Raw genomic sequence first — 19,965 nt, forward strand, 5'->3', positions numbered from 1 at the left:
TGTTAACGATCAATAAGAGCTGTTGTTATTACAAAACATTGTGAGAAACGGCTCCCTCTGAAGTAACGTAGTTTTTGAGAAAGAACTTTTTCACTGAAATCATTTCGAGACCTCACTTCGACGACCACTTGACCACTATTTTGTGCATAATGGTGCATAATGTTGAGATACACCAAGTGGTCTTTGACAATTACCGAAGTTTAAGAAGACACACTCACATAATTGCGAAATGAGTGTGATGTAACAGTTTAAAGGCCCTTCAACCGACGTGTACATGACATTAATTTGTATAATGTGTAAAAAATAACAGAGTAATTACCAATGGTATTCATTGCCGCCTTTAATTCAAGCTAATATTGTTTTCTTTTTCGGGGGGGGGGAGTGGGTGCAGAAGAAGATCTGTGACCCTGCACCCTTTTAATTTTTTATCACACTTACGATAGTGTGAAACGAAGAACTATGAAACTGTCAACATGTTTAATTTTATATCGTCTACTTTTACAGTAGAACACAAAGTTCGAAATGTGGCGATGTTTTTTGTGTGTGTGACCAGTTGTTTCTTATACCGGTCCCACAAATCCGTAGAAGTATTTATTTATTTGCTTATTATTAAATACAAGTTAAAATCAATTTTGGGCTGGTCGCTCAGTTACGTTTGTTTTCCCCGAAGTCCGAATTTTTAGGTTTCAATATTTGAGTTTACTAATTAATTGGAAAGTTTCCAAAAAGTGCATTAATGTTTTCGGTTATTGTTTTTGTCCTTAACTATGTACTTATGTCCCCGTTGGGGGCGTTATGGTTGTAGGTTTTTATCACGCAGAGTTGTTGTTGTGTGACTAACGTTCTGTTTTTAAAGTTGTTTTAACAAGGTTTTTAAAATGTTAGAGCTTTTATTTATGCATCCAAATCTTGCTGTTTTTGTTAAGAAATGACTAAAATAAAATCAAAATGTTAAATTATAACATTTGTGTACTTTTTTATGTGAAATAATAATTGATAATAAATCTATGCAATTGATTATTCAGAATGTGATAAAGTGTCGATGGACTCATTTTTGGTCATAAAATGTTTCCATCGATTCAATTCCAACAATAAGGGAATAATTTTAGTGATCTACTGGTCAAAATAATGCGCAGAGGTATTTATTTGTTTTGTTTGTTAAATTATAGCAATTAATTGTAACAAGTTGTTCATTTTGTGTTTGTTTCCCGGAGCCCGAATTTTCAGGTTAAAAATGTTGAGTTAAACTAAATTTAAAAGTTTCTGAATGTGCATTAATGTTTTCGTTTGATGGTTCTGCCAACAAGGGTTATTTAATAATATTTTCGACTTTAAGTCACTTAAAGTCACCTGGAAGTGGTATTTTTTTTCAAAATAAAGCTTTTGTCACTAATATATGTGTTTTGATGAGTGGAATGTGAATAAACAGTTAACTAAGGTTTTAAAAAATCAGTTCTTATGTTATTTACAAATTTAAGAGTAGACCCCGACCCGAGAGGGCGCTGTTCGTGACGTCAATCTGTAATTTTGCCTGTAATGCGTAGAGTAAACACAATTGCAAAGTACGTGTACGGACCATGTCGTGAGTTTGTACGTTTCCAAAAACATTTTTTTTTTGTTTTTTTTCCGGCAATGCCGACCAGGTGTATTGCTGCTGAATGCAGAAAAACACTTTTTGAAATGTACCAACTCACGACTTGGACGTACATGTACTTTGCACGTGTGTTTACTATACGCATTGCAGGCAAAGTCTGCCTCGATTGACGTCACAAAAGGGGTAGGCGGAGTCAGCCCCCCCAAACAACTTTATATATTTTTTAAACATATAAATCGTGACAAACAATTACTAAAAATTGTTTTATTGTTCGTAAGCATATACTCTTATGTTTGAAAGAAGAAAAAAAAATATATTTCCAGGTGACCGTTGAGAGCGTTTATGGTTGTAGGTATTTATCACGCAGATCTGTTATGTTGAATAACAAATAATTTAAAATTGAGAGCTTCTGTTTTGCTTCAAATTCTTGCTGTTTTGTAAAGAAATGATTTAAATTAAATCAAATTACATGTGTACTTTGTTCTTGTGAAACAATTGATAATAAATCTATGCAATTGATTATTCAGACTACAAAATTGTCGATCGAGGTGTATGTGTACTCGTTTTCCCCCAATAAAATGTTTCCATTGATTTTCCTTCCTTTGACATCAATCTAACCCGTCGATCTCATCCAAGCTGTGAGACAGACTTCATTATCTTTGAGGGATATTTTAATAATCCAGAGCGTCAGAATTTCAACTGTCAAATAAACCATAAACCAGAACGAATTAATTATAGTTTGATCACAACTTGTTGAGACCCCATTCACGCACGTGATGTTTGCAAAACTTTGGACCAATACACACCGACTCAAATGAACTATTGTCATTTGGGTGGGGCGCCCTCACAACCGGCTACATTTCACTGGTGCACCGTTGCCCTTCCTTCGCACCAAAGCTGTCCTAACAAACGTTCGCATACCAAGGAACACATGTTTGTGCGTGAGTGTGTTCGGAAGAAGTCGTCTGCAAAGTTGACTAAATTTTCCAGATGAAAAACCTCTTTATTTTCATTGGTAAGTCAAGTACATTGGTCGAAATTGTAAATTCATAATCAACTGGAAAGTAGGGAGGATTGAGGCTTGAACGGAGCTTCGAACGTGCTGTCTTTCAAATTTTAATTGTGTTTTAGTTTTAGTGTGAAGACTGCACTTCAGTTTAAAACTTTTGGCGATAAGAGACTTGCAGTGTCTCACCGCCTGTTGAATAGTTGCACATAATCCCTCTCACCATTCTAAGAGAGTTTTTTTTTTTGTGGGGGGGGGGGGGGGGGGGACTCGGACACTTGTATGGGGGTTGAGGTAATGTGGCAGAAATCTTTGCTTTGCAACTTTATTAATAGCAAAATGGCTGTAGTTAGTGTTACTTTAGTGTTACAAACTAGTGACAGTGTTATTGGTCCTAAAACAAAAATTGTTGGGCTAGTAGTAGTATAGTGGCTGCAAGTGGAGGAGTCCGCCATAATTACACAAGTGTAGTAGTAGTACGTAGTACTACCACTACCCACCAGCCATCCCATGGTACTAACCACTACACTACATCAAAGAAAGAAACTCACACCAAACTGATCTCTTTGTTGTGCAGTTTTTAAATATTTATTCAAATGTAATATTTGTTTTTTTAAGAACTAAAGCCTACAAACTCTGTTGCAAATAGTTCTTACTAATCTAAGCCATCCTTGGCGACAAGTGCAGAATTGAGGCGTAACTACTGTTTTTCAACTACTCGGTTGATCGTGACGCCTGCTTGGTGAACCAATGATGGCGCTCACAATTATTCATGACAACAGATTTTACATACAAAGCCCCACCAACATCAGTGACATCCCTATTCAATCCTTTCAGCTTGAACTGTCTTAATATTGAGTCTGCAGCAAACGTATGCAGCAATGCATCTTTTGAATACAAATTTAGTCGCAACTGGTGTCAATATCACAAATAAATGAGGTGCTACTCTAGTCGAGCAGTAAATTTCACTAGTCTCCCATGCTAAGTTCTTACCCTGTGTAATCTCTTAAAGCTTGTCACATTGGTGTACAAGTTGAAACACACTCATCAAGAAATGCCATGAACAGTTCTTCAGCTCTAGCTAGATCTCAACCGTTTAACTCTTCAAAGAACTGGTCCAGGGTCATTGGTTTACTGTAACAACAACAATAACAACAACACATTATATGAGTGCCTATAACAACGTTACCCAATTTTAACCTGAATCATCAATACTGTGATTACATCTTGAACTGAGCCAAATTACTTATCCCATGTAAACCCCTCACTGTATTATCCCTATATTGTATGTACATGTACATGAACCATGATGTATACACAAGGAAACATGTGACTAATTTACAACAAACCCTCTTACTTTCTCTTAATCCAAGCAGCCAAATTACCATAACCAAAGAAGAGGATTGTACACTTTATGCAATGTACTCACAGTGAATTTAAACCTTTTTTTATCTGCTTAAATGTGAGAAGTTTCTCTCCCTTCTTCATGTCACAAAACAAGGAGTTGTCAATTGAGGGCGCTATAATGCAATTACGCCGCTACACCCTGTGTTCATTTTTTTTTTTTTCATAAAGTACTTCATTGATATGAATATGAAAGATGTCTCATAATTTAGGTACAATCTCGACACACTCTGCTTTCAATCCTGGCTATGGGTTCAGCAATTGTCTAATTTACTCATCATGCGTTCCCACTCATCATGTTGGCTCAGTGGTTTTTTTTCCCCTTGCCTTTCACCTCTGTTGACCTCGGTTCAAAACCGCCTCAGACCTGACATTTGGATTGGGTTTAAGTCCCTGCCTGATTGCACAGGTTTTCTATATTTCTGGATTTTTGTCCAACATCTAAAACTTAGCGTTTCTTCTCTTATCCTATATCATCCTGCTAGGGCTATTGGTGCTCCTTGCTTTTGGATGTGTAAACAAATACATAAACTGAAGGTATATGAGTTGATCAGAACCCTATTGTCGGGGTGAAGATTATTGTATCTCTAGTCCTTAATTGAAACCATGGTACCCGCAGCAGTTTTCTTGGACCCTTGGAATGGTACAGCTATGAGCAAGAACGAGTGTGCACATTTAGTTGCCAATAGTTAACAACTGACTTGCAATGAGAAGAAACATACTCACTCATACAAATCGTTTGGAAACACTTCCACTTCCTTCCCCCCTTTTGGCTTAAGTGTCACTGGTTCCCTTCTCCGCCTTACAAAGATTAGCATGAAATGAAGCTAACGGGGCCAGCCGTCAGTTTCAGCAAACTCTTCCTAACTTAGGATTAATCCTAGGGCTTAGTATGAGTTCTGTAACCAATAGACGCATTGACGCATAGTCACTTTGAACCCATTCTTAGTTAGTACAGTTAGGACGAGTTACTTGTCCTAACTCGAGATAGGATGAGTAGGATTAATCCTAGTGTTACGTGAAATCGGCTACAGAAAAGAAACTATTAGTCATGAGACTGGTTTCAAATAGTCTGTTCCCACATATGAGAATCAATATCTATAGCTGCACTTGCATGTACAAGTTACAAGACAGGGCTTTTGGATGATAGGTTTGTTGTTGTAGTAGTCCTTTTACTCTCTGCCCACAGAGAGACTGAGCATCACATGTCTGTAATCTTAACATGTTGATTTTGCCACTGCATTGGGTTTTGTCAAGTTCATCTACTGCAGCACTGCGTGTAAAGATGAATCAGTCTAATCCAATTTCATTGAGAGAAATGATTTCTCCTGAAACTGAGAAGGTGCACTGTTGGCCTTCTGTTGTTGTTTCAGCCCCACTCTTCAGTCCTTTCACACGCACAAGGCCACAAGACTGTGCTCGTCTTTTAACTAATGTTGAATTAATCCATCATGGGATTTTGAATATTAAACCTCAAGTTATTTTTTCCCTTTTTCTCACAGAAGTGCCCACTGGCAGGGCAAACTGCAGCATCTATTCTGGAATGGAGTAACGATCTCTCACACCGTGCCACCCTTCTCCCGTTTTGTCTTACATTCCTCCCTCCACTATCACTAATCTGCGACAAGAGTTGCTGCTTGAGATAGGAGCATGATGACACAGATGCCATACATCAAGATTTATCTCAACCCCTGCATCACCTACATCGTCTTCTTCAGCATGGTCTTGGCTTGACTCCCTCTGCTCGGCGCCTGGTTCCGAGCAAGGCTAGGATGTTTTGACTTGACCTTCTCCGAAACGTTTGGCAGTTTGCCGTAGAGCTTGGTGTTTGGCATATATGGGTCTTCCATCTAAATGTCCTGTGCCATCAGGAGAATCCGGGTGTAGTATCCATTGAGTGACTTGGTCTGGGCTTCTACAAAACAATACCAAGAGTAAGTATACCACCACCAAAGATGGAAAGTGGACCAGGGCCCAATATCCTTGAGCTGTTCAAGCACAAAAAGAGCACAATCAATTATGCTTACCAAATAAAGGTTACCAGCAAAAACTACCATTTGACATGTACCATTTGTGATTGCCTATGTCTACTAAGCAGAGAGTTTGTAAGCAATACTTTCTGCTTAAGCTTGCTCTATGAAATCAGGCCCAGGTCATTAATTAGACAGTTGATGCAAAATACAAGATTCAGAAACTGGCAGAAGTAATTAGCAACAGAAGACAAAACGCTACCAAGAGTACACAATGAGGGCCCAAGTCTTGCAATTTAGAGAAAAAAATGTCTGCAAAGTTTCTCAATTCGAGCTTCTTTGACAGGGGGTATGTATTTCAGATTTTCTTCAAGTCATAAAGAGCTCCCAATGCCAGTACCTTATGTACATCTAGGTGTCAAATTGCAGGGCCAAATTGCAGGGCTCTGCTTACCGTAAGCAAAGAAATCAGTGCTTACGGAAGCGATGAATACTGCGCTTACATGGCTCAGTTTTGGCTTTTAAATAACAGTATAGAATTGCTATTGCAGAAGCAGGTCACCAGCCCAAATTACTTTTAGTTTGGCTGGTGCCCAACTCATTTTTTTGTGTAGCAACAAAATAGTATTGCTTAGCAGAAACAGGTCACCAGCCCAAAGTGCATAAGTTTGCCTTGTTGTGGCTGGTGCCCAACTCAATTTTTGCTTAGCAACACAATAGTATTGCTTAGCAGAAACAGGTCACCATTAAGTTTGCCTTGTTGTGGCTGGTGCCCAACTAAATTTTTGCTGAGCAACAGAACAATATTGTTTAGCAGAAACAGGTCACCAGCTCAAAGTGGATCAAGTTTGCCTTGTTGTGGCTGGTGCCCAACTCAATTTTTTGCTGAGCAACAGAATAATATTCCTTAGCAGAAACAGGTCACCAGCTCAAAGTGAATCAAGTTTGCCTTGTTGTGGCTGGTGCCCAACTAAATTTTTGCTGAGCAACAGAATAATATTGCTTAGCAGAAACAGGTCACCAGCCCAAAGTGAATTAAGTTTGCCTTGTTGTGGCTGGTGCCCATCTCAATTTTTGATTAGCATCAGATTAGTATTGCTCATCAGAAACAGGTCACCTGCCCAATGATTAAGTCTGCCTTGTTTTAGTGCTGGTGCCTAACTCATTTTTGCTAAACAACAGAAACAGGTCACCAGCCCAAATTTCACCAGTTTGCATTGTTGGCTGGTGCCTGACTCAGTTTTTGCTTACCAAAGAAATTAAGTAAGCTGTATTTGCTGCTTAGCAGCTCTATGAAATTTGGCCTTGCTCTTGAGAACAATTGGTCTTTGGTTTTTCTCTTTTTGTTGAGAAAGTGCCAAGCGAGGGTGGAGATTGGCTTATAGTTATCATGCCCTACCTTTCACCTCTGTAACTTTGGGTAATTTTATTTTGCTTTGATATAGTGGCCAGTTCGTAAACTTTCAGCAATTTTGGACACAAAAGACCCCAGGAACCTTCCTATATTTTGCTTTGCCTGTTCGTCAACCCTCAGCAGCAACTGTGGACAAGAAAGAAGGGGAGAAGAGCTCCCTACTTGTTAAAAAGGTAAGTCATTTTACTTATCCACACTGATGACTTTGCATAGTATAAATATATCTCTGTTTTTAACTGTTGGTGTTTTAGTAGGAGCTTGTTGAAACTCTCTCTTGTTTTTAGCAAACTGTAAACTGCCTGCCCATTTGAAGTGTATAGCGCCCTCTTTTGGCAGATAAACTGCACATCCATTAAGTTTAACGACCTAAGGAATTCAATGTTTAACACACCCATAGCCTGAACATCTGACGTCACACTTCGAGGCTCGTGGATAAGGCCAGGGACCGGCCCTCCAGCTGGCGTGTACATTCACCCTTGACCTTCATTCATTTCACATAGAGATACGTAGTCAAACTCTACACCAACATGACAGGCAAGTACATGTACATACACATGCATGTACTGTATACAATACACAATACACACGACACAATATACACGCACGCGGACACTGCGTGCAGGACCAATCAAAACGAACCCATATACGGTAGCTTTTATTCACTGCATTATCCAATGGTCCTGAGTAGCAGGTGCCTGTCTTTATCATTGTGGATAAAGACAGGGGCCCAGTCTAACACACCCACTGGTGAAAATGATGTGTAGTTTCTGAGTTTTTATGGCAAAACTCAACTTTTTAAAAATGTTTTCAACTCAGTAATTTTGGAAATCAAAGTGATAGTAACGGCTTGTATCCATCCCATTGATTGGCATGTCACCTGATTATTATTTATCGGTGATGTTTGGACAACTTGGGGCTATCCAACAAGAGACCCATTAAAGTACAAGCAAAGCGGCCAGGCACAGATGCACTTGGGTGTTTTCTTTTCAATCACGAACAAAAAGAAATTGCCATTACAATTGTCATGCTCACCGATGAAAAAAACGTGGGCCACTTGACTTGTCGCTCGTAGGAATTACTTTCCTTTTGTCGATGGCTGGTTGAAATTTAAGCTTGTTTCTCTGAGGCGCTAGAGTAGCAAGTGTATAGCTGTGATGGGAGTAGCGGGGAGGGGGGGGGGGGGTTGGCAGGTATATGTCAAATAAACCGCTAACAAGTTTGCCTTCTGGTTTGATTAATAAAGTACATGGACAGGCCCTTTGGGGCGAAGGCGGTGTTCCTCCGGAGGGGGGGGGGGGGGGGGGTTTGGGGGTTTGGGGAGGTCTACCTAACCCCCAACCTCCTTAGCTGCAACACTGAGCTATAGGGAAAAGGCAGAAACACTTTACCAAAAAATGTTTAGGTAGTGGAGTCTATGTGTAGTACGGGGTATCTCTATTTGCAATGCGCAGTTAGCGACATTTTACATTTACAATGTACATGCGTATCCGCACGCACAGTCCTGTACTTTCACAAAGTTTGTGCTGGTTAAGATTTCCAAGTATTATTATGTTTTGGGAAAAGGCACAAGTGTTTTTTGAAGTAATACACTTCTGGTATTAATATTTCTTTCTCATGTCTCGAGTAAATGTACAGTTTTGTTAGCCTTTATCGAAGCTTGGAAGTTCCTATCTTCCCTTGAGCCAATTACACAAATCACTAAGATTCATGTTAAGATGAGTTTTCAGTACCACCATAGTGTTTTGTATTGTGGCACCACACTTTACTTTGCAATTAAGATGGCTCTTCACTTATTAAGATCAGTCTTTACCTCTAATTCATAAATACCTAGCAGTTTATCCATTCTGATTGGTCGAGAGGGCATCACGAGGTGTTGTTTGAACGGATGATATAACACCAGCAAAAAGTGTTATAACATGGGCGTGCCAGGCGAACTTGCACCTGTGCGTATAAGACAATCTCTTTATTCCTATTGGTCGAGAGCAACGGCTGAAACATCACGTGATACGCGCGACGCGCACAGCATCTCCTTATAAGGAGTTGTTTACCCGAGGGCCTAACCATTTCATAGCTGGAGAGGTGTTGTGATGAAGGAAATCATTGAATAATTTTTGTTTTTGCAATTTATTTTACCTTTTGACCAAAAAGTGTTGATGTTTTTGACCGCAAAGGTATGAATGGGAATCAAAGTGCCGAGGCCTGGTTCTTGATAATTTACCCCGACTTCGTCTCAGTAAAATCATTAAGAACCAGGCCTCGTTGGGATTAAACCACTAGTTGAAAACCGCTTCACCACACATTGATTCCCTTATTAAAAACTATGAAACGGTAGATTAACATAGGCTGTAGAAAGTAGGTTCAATGAGGGCAATTTTAATAGATGAAAGTGTTACACCATTTCCTCTGGGGGCGGGGGGGGGGGGCTGAATCTCCACCCCCACTTGGGCTTCTACCTGCCACGTATGATTATTAAATTAAGTGCTCAATTGTCAGTCTGGTTGCGGAAGAGTTTGGCCCATCTATTTCTGATCAAAGGTCTGTTTCCAGCCTCTGTCTCTTGTACAGATATTTCAAGGGACAGTCTTCTAGTCTTTGTTGTTGGCAATGGCAACATTACCAAATGTGTGCACAAACACCTTCTTCTTTGTGTTTCCTTGATACATCTTCCTTTTCTGACAAAGTGAACATTTGAAGAACCCAGAATGAGTGATTTGTTAAGAGCCTTCAATCTGATTCAAAAGTTGATTCTGTTCATTGACCTCTTTAATGTATGTATGGGCTATTGTTCCACAGTAGTTTTACACCAGTGGATGTCACAAAGAGTTATAAAGACTAGTCCTATACTCGTCCTCACTTAGGACTACCCATACGTTTTTAATATCCCCAAGGACTAGTCCTAAGTTAGGAGTAGTCCTAACTCTTCATTTATCAGGGTGTCTGAGCATGAAACTGGGCTTGCTGGCTGCTCCCACCAGTACACTCTAGCCAGTGACTCTAGCTATGATAAGATGAAGAACCATTCTTATAGTACTGCATCTGTTTGGAACTTCTTGCCTGGTATTTGTTTCCCTCCATCTGACAGTCTAGCCTGTTTCAAGTCAGGTTGCAGTCAGGTTGGCTCAGTGGTTTATGTTCCTACATTTTACCTCTGTAGATCCCATGGTAGATCCAAGTTCAATACCGGCCTGAAGCCTTGCATGTGGGTTGTTCAGTCCCTATATACCTGACTGCATGGGTTTTCCCTACATTTTTTTTCCTACCACTCAATACCACAAAACAGTATGGAAGCATTTTATTTTGTTTGTCTTTTTGAAGACCTTTTTATTTAAACAATAGAGAATATATATATTAGACACTTTCAAGATTAACCAAATTCAGCGAGCTATGCAAATTCACGCAGAGATGAATACTGACTTGTAAAGACCGTTGCGATAAAGAAGATTGGCAACAGCAACAACAATGATAATAACAACTGTGTATTTATTATGCCGGTTTTGAATCTCTTGATACAGTTTTTACCTGTTCACAAGCCATAGGCTTTCCTTAAACCATCTCAACTCCTTAGGAGTATGCAGCACCGGCAGCCAAATGGGTGCACGTGCTTCTAATATTTCAAACTAACAACCCAACTCCTGTGTGGTGAGAAGAAATAAAGTGTCTTACTGAAGGACACAGGTGTCATGACCGGGGTTCGAACTCCTTGATTTGGCCTTCATTGACGAGACATATGACTACTGGAACTCTTGTTAATATTTTGTGAAAACTCGGGGTTTGCCAGCCAGAAAGTCACTACCCTCATAGCAGATTTGTATAAAAGGTTTGGTGTGTCTGTAGCAAGGTTTAAGCCAGGATTTGGTTTGTAGGGTCCACAAAACTGCTTGAAAACAAAAACTGGTGTCCAAATTGTTCAGATACCGTACATTTACACGTAAATGACAGATACAACAGGATGCCCAAAAGACACCAGACCGCCCCCCCCCCCCCCCCCCCCCCCCGGTGAGGGATTTCCCAGATGCAGAACTTCAAACTATTAAGTATTAGCAACAACGAATTTGTTTACAAAAATACAAGATCTTCAAAGATTGATTAAATCTCTCTCTCTATCTCTTTCACACATCAATAATCATCGTAACTCTAGTACAGACACGCTAACGCAGCGCACGAATACTGGGGGTACTGGTGAGTTTAGTCTGGAGGATAATCCATTTGAGTTATAGGCGAGTGATGCGAGTTGATGTTAAATTCAAACAAAGTGAATATTCCTTTAAAGGCCATTACACAACCTTTGGTAATTGTCAAAGACCAGTATTCTCACTTGGTTTATCCCAAAATATATGCATACAATTACATGTAAGAAAGATGTGGAAATGTTTACTCAATTGGTCATCGAAGTTGCAAAAGATAAATACAACAGTTTTTGCACTAATTTGTGTGCTTTAGATGCCCATAAGAACAGGCTTCAGGCCTGAAGAGGCTAACGCTTCTGAGAAACGGCCCCCTCTGAAATATAATAGTTTTTGAGAAAGAGGTAATTTCTCACTCCTTGAGAAATTACCTCTTTCTCAGAGGGAGCCGTTTCCTACATTGTTTTATATTTATCAAAACCTCTCCATTGCTTGTTACCAAGTCGATTTTTATGCCGACAATTTTTCGAGTAATTACCAATAGTGTCGAGTTCCTTTAAAAACAGGTTTGCACTTTGCTGGAAGCCATCTATTGTCATCATGTTTCCATTATAATCGCTGTGACAGCTCACCACATGCAACAATTCTAACGTGTTTAGTAGTTTTCCGCAGTGACACTATTAACCGTTTAGATCGCCAAGACGTGGATCTATTGAAAGCAACTTTTTAAGAAAAACAAAATTGTTGATTCGTAATTTGCAGTAATTTTATCAGTGAAAAACCATATGAACATAAAATTAAAACCTTAAAAGAAATACAATTTTTTTTAAAAAGTTGTTTGATATAGCAATAATACTATTAAGTCCCATCTAATAAATAATACTGATGTTATTTTATGAGGATTTCTTAATGAACTACAATTTCCCCCTAAAAAAATACCTCGAAATTTAATATAAATAACAATCACACAAGCCGTTTTCCGTCTCCAAAAGGCAAATTTTATCTTGATAGAGTGTGTTGTACTTGTGATCTGCCTTTCGAAAAAATCCCCGTCTATAAACAAAATTTTGAAATGTCAATTCCAATACTAGTACCGTACTCATCCGTCAACATACAGTTTCTAAGAGTAACAGTGTTCATAAATTAAAACCTAATTTTCTAAAAGTAAATAAAGTAAGATAGGTTAATAATAATAATAACAATGTCCATCATAATTTATTCATAATAATACAACATCAAAAAAATAATACAATCATCAAATAAATAAATACCCAGGTGTATATAAACACAGATAAATGTTGGTATGCTTATTCTATATAAAAACAATGGTTTATTAGCTCAATCACGAAGTCATTCATGACATCCACCAAATCCCAGACTTTAAGCTCGAATCCTTTAGCAATGAACATACATACAAACCACCAAATCCCCATTTTCCCAGCTCTAATACCGTGCAATGAACAGACTGACAAATTGGGACCGTACAGCAGTTTTGAGAATTGCTAAATCATTCTATTCAGCCTGATTAGCCGAGCACGTGAATATGGAAGCGCAGACTCTTCAAAGTCTCTACTAAACAAAAGTCTCCACAGGAGAGAAAAAAAATTGTTCTGAAGGTATAAGATCACAACTATCTCCTGAATGCGTTTTCAAATACAGAGAGGTATTGACAGCAGCTGAACATTCGTGGGTTTAAACCACGTTGCTCGCGTAAATCTCCCCCACTGCGGAAAAGCCATCAAAAACTAAGAAAAATTACAAGGAGCGTGAATTCCAGACCATCTGCTTCTCTTAATCCCCGCCGTCTGGTCGACGATTTGACTAGGGTGAGTTTCGTGGAACAAACGCATTCCCCGGTGGGTGCAACTCGTTCATGGTTAAACGCACTAAGTTTCAACTCGATGTTACAGATAATGTTGGCCTCGCTTCACCGTGCACGTATCAGCAGTTGGAAGTTCATAGATGCCATTTTAGTGAACAAATCTCATCCGAATGTTCTAAAGAACCTGGGAGCACGTGGTGTTTTGGAATAAGTACTTCATAGCTACGTCGGTGGAAGGAAAACGTTTTGACTAAAAGTCCCATTGCAGTGGGTGGATGTAAACGATGGGCCCTCTGACGTCACGAAACCAAAACATTTATAAGGCGGTGTGTGCACGACTACAGTTTTTGGATTACGCGTGACGTCATGAGTCAGATTCTCAGATTGCCTTTGAATTACCTTTGACCTTAAAACACACCACCTAACACAATATGCAAAACAAGAACAATGCCGTACCGTTGGAAAGATTCCAATAGAGGGCGGTGGTGATGTAACAATAGGCAGACGGTTTATTATTTTATAATACCTGTTGAGTGGCTAAGTACGAGCCCGAATAAGGAATGGTAATTTTATCAACTTGCAGTGCGCCAAACTTTAAAAGGAGAAGAATTTAATGCTGTGGTTGCCCGAATCTGCAACAGCAATTTTGCCATCTCCAGCAATGGCTATGCTCTCTGGATGCCGAAGATCATCGATTGGGTCATCGATTCGACGAATGAACTGGCCGTTGATGTCAAACATCAGTAGGCTGTGGTTACCCACATCTGCTACCATGATATGACCTTCTCTGTCCACCGTCAGTCCGTTCGGTGAGCGGAACTCCCCGTCCAGTTTACCGCGGACGCCGAACGCGCGCTCCAGCCTCCCGGACATTTCGAAGACATGGACAGTGTGATTTGTGGTGTCCGTCACAACGATGTCGTCGTTCTTGGTAACGGCGATGTGTTTGGGGTGTCTGAAGGCGTTCTCTGCCGTCCCGTAGCGTCCGAGTAGCCGGAGTGGTGTGCCGTAGCGGTCGTAGGTCCGCACAATACGCGCGTAGACGTCCACTACATGGATGTGGCCATCGCTCGTCACGGCAGCACCACCCGGCATACCAAGGTCGTGTTTCCCGACTTGTCGTAGCACCCTGCCCTGGAAATCGCATACCAGTACCTGTTTGTTGTTGATATCCGAGATGACCAGTCTCTCGCTTCCGTCCATGCTAAGATGCCTTGTGATGTTCACAAACGTCGGGGTGAACTTTTTGCTTAAGTTCTTCACTACGAGTTTCCGGAGGAACTTTCCATCCATATCGAATACCTGTATTCGGTTCTTGCAGTCTGCAACGAATACTTGTTCAGTGTCGATACTGACAGACACTCCAAGGGGTTTATACAACTGCCCCTCTGCGTTTCCTTTCACCCCGAATTGGTGGACGAGTCCCACGAGTATCGACGACACCGAGTCATTGGTCTCGACCTTTCGGTCCAGGTATTCCATGATCGACACCACAAGCATGCTGTCTGGTAGAGTCTGGATACCACCAGCTGGAACCGGGACCGAGTCCCTGCACACTGGGCATTGGAGGCTCTTCCCCCGGATGGGGCGGGCGTTGTACCACTTGAAGAGACACCTGGAGCAGAAGGTGTGCTGGCATGGCAGTTGTTTGGGCTTCAGGTAGCGCCCTAAGCACAATGCACACGTCAAGAAGATATCCCTTAGTTCCGTCGACAGCTCCAGTGCGCTGTAAGTAGTCATCGTTGCGCTTCTGCAATGACAGGAATTAAACAAAGAAATCAATATTTCTGCTCATTCCAAATCTGTATTTTTAAAATAACACAAACGAGTGTTGCAGCAACTTCGTGCACTTGTTCCCTCTCGTTGACCTAAAATCGGCACACAAAACACCCTTAAAAAAACGGGTCAGAGTTGACCCGGATTATGTGTTTCACAGGGCCTGACTCAATCTAGGGTAGGCTGATCCGGCTGAAGTGTCAAAACTTCGAATTTACGTTGACTGTGTTGGCAACAAGCTCTTTCGATTGCATTCGCAAACCGAAGTTACAGGTTATAATATAATATCGGAATTAAAAATTAAAAAGTGTTTCGTTACTAAGCGCGAAATCAGACCTCCTGTCGCATGGATTTTACGTGATGCTGCATATAGCGCCGCCGAGACAACACCGTCCTAGTTTTGAGCGGGTTGGCTACACTGTAGTACAACTTGCTCTTATTTGCACGCGTGCACGTCAAGGATCACGACGATCACTTTTTATTGCATGCTCTTATGTTCAAACGTGAAGCGAAAATAAGGTCAGCCTATATTTATTTTTTTACACAGATTTGCGAAGTTGCAATTTACAATTTATAAATTTCGTTTTCTATTATTCAAACAAATATTAAATGGGGTAATATAAAGAAATCGCAGTACAAGTTCTTTTCAAGAACAACTGTGTGAAATTGAATAAAAACCACACATCATAAAACAAGATCTTCTATAAAACAACTTTATACACGCAACAGCTGCATTTCGAGGTGCCCTGAAGGCCATATATTCTCGCGAAAGCTCGTACACTCTCGAAGTCAACTAGGTCTAAAGAGTCTTGAGCGATCGTTAGAATTTCAATTCTACATTTTGTAGAATGTATAAATAATACATGTTTCGACCATTTCAAAAATTATTATACAGTAGTGTAGATCATCTTCGGTTCCGGCGAATATTTTACAGAGATTTTAATTGAATGGAAATGAGCTGAGGATCACGGTGATACCAAGGTATACGGCTTAGTTTATTTGCACGAGTTAATACTATCCCAGTCGGGATTCATTCAATGGTCTCGGGGGGAATCCGATGTTATTAAATGTGAAAGTTTATTGCTTTTACCGCGTTTGCACTTGATATTTTCCGTTCAATGCAACAATGCGGGAAATGGGGCCGTCTGCCGCAATAGGGAGCCGTGGTAGGACGCAGTCTGGCCGGATTGTTAATAGCCACATTGCAACAGTGTAATGTTAACGGTATCGCATACACAATTTGCCCCCCTGATATTGGGTTAATTGACTGGGGCAGCCTGTGCTTGTAATAAACCCTCGGCATGTTCACCACACGGCGAGTGCAGCAGCATCACACACAAAGGTGTTTCGATTCAGTGCACTTTTCTGCCCGATCGATTGGGAATCCAAACCCTTGTTAGATTAAAGGCTATGCACGAACGCGGATCCTTTCCACACACGTTCTGGTGTGATCCGGATCATTAGCCGTATCGCCCCCAAAGGTCGCACCAGGTGTATGCAAAAGCTATACCTATCCCGTAATCAGATCTTTGTATGCACCAGACTAACGGGGCCCCGTCGTGTGGGCGTACCCAGGGTGTCTTTAAAAACCATGAGATTCTGCCCATGGGAGAAAGCAATTAAGAGAACGTGGTGGACAGATACACTGATACGAATACATGAGCTTGATCAGTTCTGCTTTTAACTTGCGTTCCCGTAAAAGGGTTGGGGGCGGTTTGGGAGTAAAACAAAGTATCCCCTTTGACGACGCCGTAATAGAGGTTTTTCAGGATGCCATGATGGTTTTTAATGGATAAAGAAACAGCTCCCTGCAGGGGTATTGGCTAAGTGATGAAGCCAAAAAGATGTATTTACATGAGTCAGTCTATAGGAGACTACTTTCATTTCCAATAAGTGGTAAATTTGAGTTTTTGAAACAAAATACTGAATTATAGGGAAGCTATTGAATCTACCTGCATCAGTTTCTGCTCCCATTCCTTTGCAAAATTTTGCTAAAACGGATTTTTGAATTGAAGTGCCCTTGCAATTAGGAAGAATGGTCTTGTCGTGTCAAATATGAACTTTCAGACCAGAACATAGATGCAAATACACAAAGGAAGGTTTAACAAAGTCTGAAAAAAACGTATGGACTAGGTCTCCTAGGCCTATTCCCTATACTATGCAGAATTATAACACACCTCTTGCTTGTTCTGTATTCTGGTTGGCTGAAACACGGTCACGTGGGATGAACTAATATAGGCTAGTGGTCGCGCGCGCGTGTTTTGCGGGAATAGTACCAGAGCGGGCAATAGTCTTTGCAAATGGACCTTTTCGCAAATACCGGGGCGCGCGCGTAAAGCTTGGAATTAGGTGCATTGTGGTCTAGCTGGTATCCAAATTTGATCCATATATATCCCACAATGCACCTCATTCAACAGTCTGCGCTTGCGCATTGGTATTTGCGATAAGGTATATAGTGCCCACGGTAACAGCGCCCTCTCTTGACTTGAACCGTGAACAACAACTACAAAACTCCTTTTTCTGTTCTTATTTGAAATTTTAAATCGAGCTGTGTTATAAAACACATATCGACTGGCATAATTCGGTAACTAGTGTACGTCTATTCCCCCTTTTGCCTGTGAGTAACCAGAAGAGGGGTCTATTTCCCTCGGCCTTCTGCCTCGGGAAATAGGTCGCTCTTCTGGTCACTCAAAGTCCCTCGTGGTAATAGACGTATACTAGTTTCCTCGTTGCCAGTCAATATGTGTATAATATTTCATATGTCGCAAGTCAGACTCAAGACGAAATAGTTAGTGACGCCCGTCAGCCGTCATTACCCGTAGTTTTGTTTTCAACAAAGAAAGCGACCATGCCCAATTTGAATACGGTTTTCTCTTCAAATTCATACATTGAAATGATTGACGAGCCGAGTGTGGTCTAAATACTGCACATTCATACCAAGACCGAAAAAGTCCAAGCTGCTGAAACAGTGCGGCTACTGTCCGAAAACTGTGTAATCTTTACGATGAGTGCACTTGGTTATCTTATGTGCACACGGGACCAACGCTTTTAAGTCCCATTCGAAGGACGAATCATCATGGTTTAATCGTCTTGCGTAAGGACACAGGTGTCACGAATGAGTCTCGTACCCACATTATGCTGATCTAACACACAAAAGTTTGAGTCCGGTGCTCTTGGCAATGACACGCCATAGTCAGATGCTGCACGCTGACGTGGCAGTATAAGATCCTATGTTGGGTGTGGTTGATTGCAAACTAAAAATAGGCCCCATCGATCCAGTCCGAATAACACAAGGTAACATATTGAGGAAACGCACCGGGCGCAGTGTCCCACGTGCTCTCAGCAGTATTCAGTTTCATTTTCATCTTCAATTATTTACTCTCGAAAAACACTCGGTACAACCATGTACAACATACAGCGTCTGTCTGTCATAATGCCATGTGTAGTGTATGGATAGTGTCAGATGTATAGAAATAAATCAACTGGTGTGCTCGTTGCTTGGACACGTTTTGGTGAGTGGTTAATGAAGGTGTCAACACATGTTGATCATTGTTTATAGAAAGTAAGACACCCTAAATGGAACATGTCCCATATTATGTAGTTTATGTGTACAGCTCAATAAATACACTTGACACCTTTGGTAATTTCCAAAGACCAGTATTCTCACTTGGTGTATCCATGGTGTATCTCAACGACGTATGCATACAATAATAAATCTGTCAAAAACTTGGACTCAAATGGTAATCGAAGTTGCAAGAGAATAATGAAAGACGCTTGCACTTTTGCCTAATGTAGGCCTGAAGTAACTTAAAGAAAACTGGGGCTGTTGTACCCGGTTGGGGAGGGGTTAGGTAAAGGTACTCTAATAGTGATGGTAGAGTGGTGGATGCTTTCAGAGTACATTATATGTACTACTAGATTAATTCCACCTGTTGATAAGACAATGGAAGAGAATAAGATACTGTATGTGTGTACCCCGTCATCGTTATACAACAATCTACGCCACTTGGTGCTTATTGCGCCTTTAAAGTGATGGCGTTTTAGGTCTGGTACCTGATCATCAGAAATCAGGTGCATTTCCATAGGTAAATATTTATGTTTCCTGTCGAGGTACAACCCCATGTCGTTTTTGCTCAGTAAGTTAACCCGCTGCCTTTTCTTCCTCTTCACTTCTATTTGTTTGCTTTTGAACCCTACCTGATCGACCGGCGACATACATCAGCCAAGTGTAAAAAAAAACCCAAAAACTAAATAAATAGCAGAAAAGGAGAAGAAAAAAACTCGCGTGCTATCGGTCCATCGATTCACAGGTTATCAAGTACGATTAGAGTTGACGTATTAGTAAACTGTTCGTGGGGACAAATCATCCGAACAACCGTCATAGCTAAGCAGTTCGTAGTTCAACCTCCATGAAATAGATCACCCAGATATATGGGCACCGACAATGCTTAATTAATTCCATCTGTATAATTCGAACGCCCCCACACGCATTAAACATGAATGTACTTAGAAAGTTGGGCTGCATTAGAGGGACGAATCTATTCTGGGATTGAAGTAAATAAATTTTGATACCGCTCTGATCACGTCGACGGGGATCGGCATGCCGATGAGTTACCCGCATGATCCAAACAGTCAAGTGTACTTAAACTCACCGCGTCAGTCGTGCGTCTCTCGCGGGGTGTTTCCCTGGCTTAGGGTTTCATTGGACGTGGATTTAACTTGCCAGAAACTGGGCAAGGGGTATAGCTTAGAGATCTAAGTCGAATACGAGACGACTTACCCAGAGGAACTGGCAAAGGGATTATCGCGAAGAGATCTAATGCAAATTTCCAGTCGGATTACCTAACATGCATAA

General features: G+C 40.8%; 1 protein-coding gene across 1 annotated transcript; it reads right to left on the reverse strand.

The window, feature by feature from the left end:
• Positions 1–12,577: 12,577 nt before the first annotated feature.
• On the reverse strand, positions 12,578–15,079 carry LOC117293900 (tripartite motif-containing protein 2-like). The gene has a single exon (XM_033776379.1). It carries the CDS (start codon positions 15,072–15,074, stop codon positions 13,929–13,931), a length of 1,146 nt encoding a protein of 381 aa, XP_033632270.1. The 5' UTR covers positions 15,075–15,079; the 3' UTR covers positions 12,578–13,928.
• Positions 15,080–19,965: the final 4,886 nt, after the last annotated feature.

The sequence above is a fragment of the Asterias rubens genome, chromosome 8 (genome assembly GCF_902459465.1).
Source record: "Asterias rubens chromosome 8, eAstRub1.3, whole genome shotgun sequence".
Classification (NCBI taxonomy): domain Eukaryota; kingdom Metazoa; phylum Echinodermata; class Asteroidea; order Forcipulatida; family Asteriidae; genus Asterias; species Asterias rubens.

Bases quoted from the DNA above. Each gene is read 5' to 3' on its own strand.
- LOC117293900 (XM_033776379.1), bottom strand. From the start codon at position 15,074: ATGACTACTTACAGCGCACTGGAGCTGTCGACGGAACTAAGGGATATC.